Below are 10,291 nucleotides of genomic sequence, written 5' to 3'. Positions count from 1 at the left end.
GTGCACCTATGGATGAGGACAGTGGGGGGGGGTGAGGGAGGAGGGAGGGGGGGAACTGGGAAGAGGGGAGTTATGGGGGAAAAAAAGAGGAACAAATGTAATAATCTGAACAATAAAGATTTAATTAACAAAAAAAAGAAAAATGCAAATGGTCACTTTAACATCTGAAAAATGTCTCACATTTTCAAGTATAAGTAAAACAAAATTAGTCAAAATGATAGATAATAGCCATTGTTAGTGAAAATTTTTGAAAGTGGGCACTCATATTGGTATTAGTATAAATTGGTACAGTTTTTGGAGGGTAGTGATCATTTTTAATAGGCATTTCCTTAGACATAGTAATTTCACTTGCAAATGTGGACAGTAGCATATGTAAATGATATTCATTGGAGCATTCTTTGTTACTGCAAAAAAATCAGAAACAGTTTATATGCCCAATAGTAGGGCATTGGCTCAATAAATTATACTGTGTAGCAATTAAGAAATCTAAAGTTGATGAATAGCCCCGGCACAGAAAGATAAATACAAAATATTGTAGAATAAAACACCATGGATGGATGTATATTGAATTAATCCATTTGTGTAAGATAAAAAAAAACATTCGTATGAGCATTAAAATTCTTGAGCAGCATACACCGTCTGTTCACAGTGATTATCTTAGGGAATGGGATTCAGGAATTAATGGAATTGTGACTTCTTTTTCGTGTTCTTTTATATTGTTTGAATTTTTTAACTTGTGTCACCTTTATAATTATGTATTTGAGAGGAATAAAAATGTGGATTAATTCATGCATACTTCCCAAATACTGCTTTGCTAAATTAAATTTACATAATACATAAAAATAACTTAATAACTTCAACAAGTCAGTTTTATTCCTTGCTTTCCACAGGGGTCCTATTTAACAGTTAATATAATGTAGAAGACTGACACTTGTGAAATATATGCCCTGAAACCTTTGAGAATATTAGGAGTTTCAAAAACCACCAAGGCATTTTTCCCCCTCATGGAATAGAAATGAAAATTTAAGCAACTTCTTGAAGTCCTTAATGAGAGAAGTGAAGGTCACTAGAGAACAACAAAGCTTTGCTGAGATGTGACTGTTGGGTACCTACTAGAGATAATTCACTTCCATATATAAGCTTCGAGGTGAAATTCCTATTTGTGCTGCTGCAAAATATTACTCTATACATTCAGGGTCAGACTGTTCAAATATTTAAAACTAGAGGCCCAGTGCACGGAATTTGTGAACTTGGTGCGGGGGCGGCGGGAGGGGTCCTCAGCCCAGCCTGCACCCTCTTGCAGTCCGGGAGCCCCGCGAATCAATCGCCCTGCAGCCGGAGGCCCTGCCCACCTGCCTCAGCTCTCAGGTTGGTTGCCTGGGCCTCCCTCTTTGGGCCAATGGATTGCAGAGCCCCCCCTCCCTGATCAGTCGCCCTGCAGAGGGTGGCCTGGGCCTTCCTCTGTGGGGCAATCATGGGGTGATGGCGGGGCCCCCCAACCAATCGCATCACACCCATCTTGGCTGGCCTGGCGCCAGGGCGTGTCATAGCATGGCCATTGGGTTGGTCGTTCTGCTGTTCGTCTGTTCAGTTGATTTGCATATTACACTTTTATTATCATAGATGGCAACTGTCAAATCTATGAATGTAGAGGAGATGCTGTATTGAGGCAATCTTCCTCTTAAAGAGATATGTGTGTGGATGTGTTTTCATAATGGTTTTCCTTATTATAACCAAGGAAAATTCAAAAGAGTGCAGAAAGGAAAATAAACACCCATTCCTTATAAGCCCAGAAATACCATGGTTAAGAATATTTGTGTTTAAGAACGGATTTAAAAGCTGTTTTGTAAAGGGGCAGCAGTTGGAACTTTTTAGGAAAAAAGTATGTTCTGTGTTTTGTTTTTTAACCCATAGAAACCATTACAAATGGGCATTAGGTTTTCAGAAGAGCTTAAGAAGCTTTTAAAAACCCAGATGGAGATGACTGTGGTAGCTCTGCACTAGCTCAGTGAGAGCGTATGATGTTGCTTCTTTGTTGAAATTCCCTAGTGGCTGCCCCGGGCACACCAGCCTTCTGACCTGATGCAGCGGACAGTGAGGCTGCTTCGTTGTCTGGGTACAGTAGCAACTGTGGGACTCCTGAGCCTGTTGTAGCTGCAGGGAGAGGTGTGAACAGAAAAGAAAAGGGCTCCTAGAGGCAGCTGGGCCACCATTTTTTAAACCAAGTGCTTGAAAAACCAGGCTCAGCTTGTGTTGCTTGTTTGACATGATGCATGGGCCTTTCATTCTGTTTTGGTTTATCACGTGGCCTCACATGAAAAGGAGGAAACGGCGCTATCTTGTGCATAAATGGGCTGTGGGACCGCTTGGTGGTCACCCTGTAAGTCTTAGCTTCTCAGAAAGGTAGAAGGAAGAAAATGCTGGGAAGCAGGAAATGCTGGGAAACGGCGAGAAGCTGAGGGATGGGAGGTTGCTGGAGGAAGGGGGCTTCATTAGCAGAAAAGGAGTAGGTGGTGCAGGCCCGGTGCTTCCACCTTTTAGCTGTTGTGAACAGTGCTGTTTTGAACATATATGTACAAATGCCTGTTTGAGTCCCTGCTTTCAGTTCTTTTGGGTATAGACCTAAGAGTGGAATTGCTAGATCATATGGTAATTCTATGTTTAACTTTTTGAGGAACCAGCCACACTGGTTTCCTCAGTGGCTGTACCATCTGACATTCTCATCAGCAATGCATGAGGGTTCTAATTTCTCCATATTCTAGATAACATGTTATTTCCCATTTTTTGTTTTTTAAAAATAATAACCATCATGAGTGTAAAATGTATCTCATTGTGTCTTGTTTATTTTTTAAACTTTATTTATATATTTTTTATTTTTTTAATCCTTACCCGAGGATATTTTTCCATTGATTTCGTTTTTTTAAAATATATTTTTATTTATTTCAGAGAGCAAGGGAGAGAGAGAGATAGAAACATCAATGATGAGAGAGAATCATTGATTGGCTGCCTCCAGCATACCCCCTACTGGAGATCTAGCCCGCAGGCTGACGCTCTATAAACTGAGCCAAACCAGCTAGGACTCCTTGTGGTTTTGATTTGCATTTCCTAATAATTAATGAAGATGAGTATCTTTTCTAGTGCATGTTAGCCATTTGTATATCTTATCTTTGCCCATTTTTTAATTGGGTGTTTTTTAAAGTAAACCATCCAAGCATTTTTATTTATTAATATTCATAAATACAGCAGTTTCATTAGAGGCTAGATAAGTAAATATTTTTGGTTTGCCCAGCTGGCATGGCTCAGTGGTTGAGCATTGACCTATGAACCAGGAGGTCAGGGCACAAGCCAGAGTTGCAGGCATGCAGGAGGCAGCTGATCAATGATTCTCTCTCCCTCCCTCTCTGAAATCAATAAAATATTTTTTTAAAAAAATATTTGAGGTTTTATAAAGGTCCATGTCCCAACTACTCAATCCTGCTGTTGCAGCCTAAAAGCAGCCAGACAATATATAAAGGAGTGGGTGTGGTTGTGCTCCAGCAGGACTTTATTTACAAAACCCAGGGTGGCTGGTTGTGGCTTGGAGCCACAGTTTACCAAGCTCCAGACTACACAGATCTTTTTAAAAAGTAGGTGGATAGATAGGTAGATAGTTAGGTAGATAGGTGGTCTATCCAGGGGACTGAAAGTAAAGTCTGGAACAGAGGATTTGTTGCAGTACAGGAGGAAGGTTGGTAAGGTAGCCTTCTGTAATCTATGTTTATTTTCTAATAAGTTACGACTTTGAAACTGCTTGATCTAAAGGTGATTTTTTTATGAACTTTGAGAGAAAATTGCTGTTTGAACCTTGATTTCATTAGGGTAGTTTTTAAATTTTTAAATCAGAGTTATTCAGACTATCTCATTAACAATAGCAAACCCAACAACAATAATACCAACTTAAAAAAAATACCATCTGTCATTAATTGATCATTACCAAATGTCAGACATGATGCCAGGCATTTTGTACACATTAGTTGTCTCCCTTATAGCAGTTCTTCACAGTAGGTATTATTATTGTTATTTTTTTATCTTCATTTTGTAACTGAGGAGAGCTGACTTTTCCACAGTCACACATAGCTAATAGAGCTGAGATTTGAGCCTAAGTTGCTCACTTTCAAAGTTCAGTCTTTTTCTACAGTATACTGCCTCTATTAAAGGCTTCCTGATGTAATGCTGTCACAATCAATTTGGTTTTAGATTGTCTTCGCAGTTTTACCGACCTAGAAGAGCTTGATGAGACAGAGTTATATATGTGCCACAAATGCAAAAAGAAACAAAAGTCCACTAAAAAGTTTTGGATTCAAAAACTACCCAAGGTAAGTGTTGAGTTTCAAAGTCTAATGCAATTTCAAGGGAACAGTGCTTTTATGACTGATAAAAAGCAAATTGTTTCTGTAACTTCATGTAATCTCTCCTGTATTAGTCTCTAGTGTTTTCAGTAAAAGCTAAATAAACCCTCTGATAAGGCATAAATGTATCCCCATCATAGTTTGTAGTGTGTGGAGGGGAGAGAGGTTCCCACTGCACCAGCTGAGTGACCTACACTCCAACTCAATTCTGACACTGGCTGAAGGGAATGTCATCTTAAGGGCTCAGTCCCACGACTGTCCTCCGCTTCAGAGCCAGTCATAAGCCTGGGTTGCTGCTTTAGGTTCTGACCTACACATTGGAGGTTATCTTATCCGCACCCGCACTCCCCACACACAAACACACTTTGCACTTTAGATGCCTATTCTTCTGATTGGCTATAAATGAGAGATTTCCAACCTCCCTCCTTGGGTTCCATTAATTTGCTAGAGCAGCTCACAGAACTGAAGAAACCTGTTTAGTCGCTAGATTACTGATTTACCAAGGACAGGAATCAATAACGAGATGAAAGGATACATAGGATGAGGTCCCAAAGGACCCTCCTGTCTTGTGGAGTTTGGGGCCCAGCATGGGGCATATGAAAGCATTCTGCTTCCCCACCCTGGAACTCTGCAGGTGCCCTCATGACATAGACATAACTGATTAGAATCCTGGCCATTGGCCATTGATTCAACTTCCAGTCCCTCTACCCTACCAGAGAGCAGGGAGGTAGGGCCCTCATCCTAAAGTGAGGTCCACCAGTCACCTCATTCACATAACAAAAGACCTTGATTACTCTCATCACTTAGGAAATTCTAAGTTTTAGGAGCCATATACCAGAAAAGAGAACTATGACCAAACAATACGTTTTATTATTACAAATCACAATATCACAATAGTATGTGCATGGAAGAAAGCCATGTCCAGGATCAAAAGATAAACTGATAAGCCACCTGAAATATTTGAGAGACAGTTAACCAAGTAGTTTGTTTACAATCTTTGCCTTTGTTTCTGATCCAGGTGCTATGCTTACATTTGAAAAGATTTCATTGGACAGCATATTTAAGAAACAAAGTTGACACATATGTAGAGTTTCCACTGAGAGGTCTAGACATGAAATGCTACTTACTAGAGGTAAGGTGATACCATTGTTAGCTGGTGAGAAGACACTCTTCAGTAAAATTAAGTCTTCACTGACACAGGGTAGAGGTCATTGAGGTGGGAGATATGGATGCCATTGACCACTGCTCCTAACTCAGTCCTGGGATGCCTTCTCCCTTGTCTGCAGCCTGAGAACAGTGGCCCTGAGAACTGCCTGTACGACCTCGCCGCTGTGGTGGTGCACCATGGTTCCGGGTGAGTACGTCAGGAATAGCACCACTCTTGATAATTCTCCCCAAACTCCCTAAAAAATGTGGATTCAGGTACATTAACCCTTTGAGTGCCAACCAATATCCTAGGAACTATGCTAAAATTGCCAAGGCATTTTTGCTGATTTTACAGCAGTTTAGGAAAAAAATTATGAATCACAAGTAAATGAAGTTACATATTCAAAAACTTAAGGAAACCTTTACTACACTGACATATTTAGCAATATCATCGTCACTAATAAAAGCAGACTTAGAACTGGACACCATTTCGAAGCTTTGACAGCGCACCCAGCACTTTTGGCGAAAGACAGGAGGAGCGCGATCAAGCTCCCGGGCGCTCTAGGGGTTAAAGTGGGTGAAATAGAATTTTCCTTCAGTTTTGGTGTGAAAGAATATTCCTGCAAGAATGCTGTGAATTGAAGGCACATAAAAGCTAAATGGAACATGGTTTATTTGAGCCCAGCATCCAGAACTCAGTCAGTTGTTCACTAATGCGGAGCATTCTTTACTCAAGTAATTTCCTTTGCCAGTTGATGTTTAAATAGGTAAAATGGAAAATTATTTATAACTTACTTCATGTCCTGTACTTCATTTTTTATTTTGTTGAATAATTTTTGATTATTTTTCTCTCTGAAAGTTTGGTCTGAGAATGACTATTTTACCTTCAAAAAGCCACTATCTATATTGAATATCCTTTTCCTCAGAACTTTGTAGACTTTGCTCCATTGACTTCACTCAGAATTATAAACACACCCACTACAATTCTGACTCTTTCCTCCTTTTTTAAAAAATATTTTTTTATTGACTTCGGAGAGGAAGTGAGAGGGAGAGAGAAATAGAAACATCAATGATGAGAGAGATCATTGATTGGCTGTTTCCTGCAAGTCCTACACGGGTGATCAAGCCAGCAATTCGGGCATGTGCCCTGACTGGGAATTGAACCGTGACCTTCTGGTTCATAGGTTGATGCTCAACCACTGAGCCACATTGGCTGGGCAACTCACTTCTCTATAGTCAACCTGTTTTCTCTCTTTGAAAGGTCGTAGGATCCTCTGTCTTTGGACTTAAGAAATAACATCAGATATATTCCTGCTTGATAGTTGATAAGGGACAGTCTTAGTCTGGTGCCTTCCAATAATGGGAATTTTTTTCCCCACCCATTCTCTCCTCACCTGTTAAATGTATAGTAACGTTCTTGGATCTTTCACATATTATTTCAGTTATTCTTTAATGTTTTCTATTTTTTTGTTCCTGAAGGTGGCCATGGCCTATTTTGCCAAATCAGCAATCTGCGTTACATCTCTCCAAATTAAAGATTAGCACCTCCATGAATTTTTATATTGTGGAGATCACGTTTTTTCTCATAACTGTTTCATAACAGCCTGTTCTTGTTTTATGGTTGCAGTATCTTCTTGAAAACATTGGTTCTAATTAGAATTTTTAAAGTCTCTTTTTTTGCCTTCGTTTCCTCAGTTGTTAATTACTTTGTTTTTTTTTTCTGGTACTTCTCTTTCATGCTATTTTTTTCCCTCATGAGTGATGATTTTGGGATGTTTATTCAGAATCATAATAAATGGTGAGATTGGTCATTATTGGTAAACTAGAGGCCCGGTGCACCAATTCGTGCACGGGTGGGGCCCCTCTGGGTGACCTGCAGGGATTGAGCCACAACCCATTCCAACGCCACCTGCAGCTCCTACCTGCTGCTGCAGTAGCAGCAGCAGCAGGGCTCGTAACCGTGAGCCCTGCATCTGGCGCCCTCCCAAGGGGAGTGGCCTGTGGGACCAGGCTGAAACCAGCTCTCTGACATCCCCCGAGGGGTCCCGGATTGCAAGAGGGTGCAGGCCAGCCCAAGGGGCCCCACCAGTGTGCGATCGGGCCGGGGAGGGACCATGGGAGGGCTCCAGGGCGTGCCCGGCCCTTCTCCCCCAGTCCCGATCGGCTGGACCCCAGCAGCAAGCTAACCTACCAGTTGGAGTATCTGCCCCCTGGTGGTCAGTGCACGTCATAGCGAGTGGTTGAGTGGCCTTAGCATATCATTAGCATATTATGTTTTGATTGGTTGAACAGTCAATTCGTCACCGGATGACCAGACACTTAGCATATTATGCTTTTATTAGATAGGATTAGATAGGATGGTAAGGGTTTTCTAACAGTTGTGAAGGTCTCTGTTACACCTGCAGGCTCTTCTGCCTGGGAGAGCGGCGGGTCATGCCGATGGAAAAAAGCCCTGGATGGCCAAAGTAGGGGAAAGGCACTTTCCTCGAGCTACGTACTTTCTTGAGCTCAGTTCCCCCCCACCCCCGCCCCCCAACTCTAATGGGAAGGCTGGTTCTGTTTTCTGTTTCCTATAGGTCTTAGCCTGTGCTTGTTAGGTTGAGAGTTACTCAGCTAGTTTCTCCATTAATCCAGTGCCGTGAATACACCTTTATGTTCTAGAAAATCTTCCGCTTCTGGTTCCGGTGTCAGTCTCTGCCTTGTCATGTCAGTGGGTTTTGAGGATAGACTTGTGAGCTCAGTAAACCATCTTCAACCGCAGTTCTCTAGAGTTTATCCCATGATAGCACTTCCTAAAGTCTTATCGTCTGACTCCTCCTTACAGGGTGGGTTCTGGACATTACACAGCATATGCAACTCACGAAGGCCGCTGGTTCCATTTCAATGACAGCACTGTGACGCTGACGGAGGAGGACACCGTGGTGAAGGCCAAGGCCTACATCCTGTTCTACGCGGAGCGCCAGGCCAGAGCGGGGCCGGATAAACTTTAATGCCTCCGCTCAATCGTTACTCGTCAACTATGCCGGACAAACATTTCCAATTTTCCGTAAATACTTGATCCAAGATTGAATTTCATTATGCACTTTTCAATTTCCTATTTGGGGTTTAGTTTTATTTTGTCAATGGTAGTGAACATGGGCACCAACTAATTTTTTTTTTTTTTAGTTCTACCAGAAAACCTCAGCAGATATTTTGATTTGCTGCTTTAGTGGTAATAATTCAGTTTTTATATGTAGTTCCAAGAACTTAGTTCTATTGGACGTTTTTATATTAATGTTTCAGTTCTCACTTTGAGGCACATTTACATCAATGCTTTGTTGCTCTCACATGCTGACAGTAAGGCCTGTTCCTGACGGGAGAGCACTGCGGCTGCCTGCTGCTCTGCACAGCTGTGCCGGAGACCAGGCCGGCTCTGAGTCAGGAATCACGTGCATGTGTGATCTGTGGCCCATGAGGTTTCAGTGACTGCTCAGGAACCATCCGTTCTGCATGTAAAGGTAACAGGGCATCACGACGTAGACCAGGGAACGGATGCTCTTGTCTTTCTCAAGGCTGCTGTTCATCAGCACGAACTAAATAACTTCGTTGGTTCAGTGATATCTGTACTTCAAATTCAAGAATTACTCTGTTGATTTTTAGGTTTTGAGGTATATTTTTAATGTGTGTTTTCATGGAGAAGATAAGAGTACAGAAAAGACCAAATGCATTTAGTGTTTAAAAAATCCTCTGACTCAGCTACATGGTTTTGGTGCTCCCGATGAGATGCGAACATGGCTTTGTTTGCATCAGCATCTGTTCCCCCATTCACTGTAGCCCTGGGGATAACGGCATGCTCACTGTGGTCTTCGCCTAACTCCAGAGTTTATTTTGACCACCTACTTCTCAGGTAACACTGTGGGCCCTGCTTCTACAGAAGGAAATGAGTCTTTATGGCCCTATTTCATTGGCCTATCCAACTTAGCAGAGCAAGTTGAAAGTATTCTCACTTTGAGTACGTAGTTTCTATCTCTTAGTAGTCTCTCTAAATTTTCAGGAAAAATTGGTACAAGCACTATTCAAATTTAACTCAAATTGAAATTTGGAACTAGAATCCCATGTTAAATCCCACATTCCCTCAGAGCAGACCATATCCACTAAACCAGTGGTTCTCAACCTTCCTAATGCCGCGACCCTTTAATACCCCTCATGTTGTTGTGACCCCCAATTTCATTGTTACAAATTGAACATAATTAAAGCATAGTGATTAATCACAAAACAATATGTAATTATATGTGTTTTCCGATGGTCTTAGGTGACCCCTGTGAAAGGGTCGTTCGACCCCCAAAGGGGTCGTGACCCACAGGTTGAGAACTGCTGCACTAAACACTTCTTTTTTTTAAAAAAAAAAAAATCTAATTAGCTTTATTCAACAATTTGTGAATCAGGTAGCATCCCACCCAGTAAATAGAAAGGTGCTCCCATCCGCTAACACTTCAGCATGACCAGGAGCAAACTGAGATCATGTCTAACCCTGACCTACCCAGGACAGTGGTCACAAGCCACACATTTAACTAAAGTTAAATAACTCAGTTCTTCAGTCACTCCAGCACGTGGCATGGTTCTGCGCAGACCAAGACGTTCCATCATCTGTAGTTTTCTCGGACGGTGCTGGTCTAAGTTTTCACTCCAGAGAAAAAAAGCTTTGCCGTCATGTTTAGGTCTTACAACTTAGTCTAGAAGATAATTAAGAGGAACATATTTAAAATAGTTCACAATGC

General features: G+C 41.6%; 1 protein-coding gene across 4 annotated transcripts in view; it reads left to right on the top strand.

Moving 5' to 3' along the window:
• USP3 (ubiquitin specific peptidase 3) overlaps positions 1 to 9,147 on the top strand; it is a 101,785-nt gene extending 92,638 nt beyond the window's left edge. For 3 of the 4 annotated variants that reach the window (XM_015568546.1, XM_015568545.1, XM_015568547.1), the window contains exons 12-15: positions 4,237 to 4,355; positions 5,407 to 5,520; positions 5,675 to 5,742; positions 8,359 to 9,147. In XM_015568546.1, the coding sequence (XP_015424032.1) occupies positions 4,237 to 4,355; positions 5,407 to 5,520; positions 5,675 to 5,742; positions 8,359 to 8,524 (467 nt within the window). In that variant the 3' untranslated portion in view covers positions 8,525 to 9,147. The remainder of the gene's footprint in view (positions 1 to 4,236; positions 4,356 to 5,406; positions 5,521 to 5,674; positions 5,743 to 8,358) is intronic. The other variant, XM_006770801.2, reaches the window with a different exon arrangement.
• Positions 9,148 to 10,291: the final 1,144 nt, after the last annotated feature.

The sequence above is a fragment of the Myotis davidii genome, unplaced genomic scaffold (assembly GCF_000327345.1).
Source record: "Myotis davidii unplaced genomic scaffold, ASM32734v1 scaffold461, whole genome shotgun sequence".
Taxonomy (NCBI): domain Eukaryota; kingdom Metazoa; phylum Chordata; class Mammalia; order Chiroptera; family Vespertilionidae; genus Myotis; species Myotis davidii.
The sequence above is the reverse complement of the archived record's forward strand: the minus strand, read 5'-3'. Positions and strand labels throughout refer to the sequence as shown.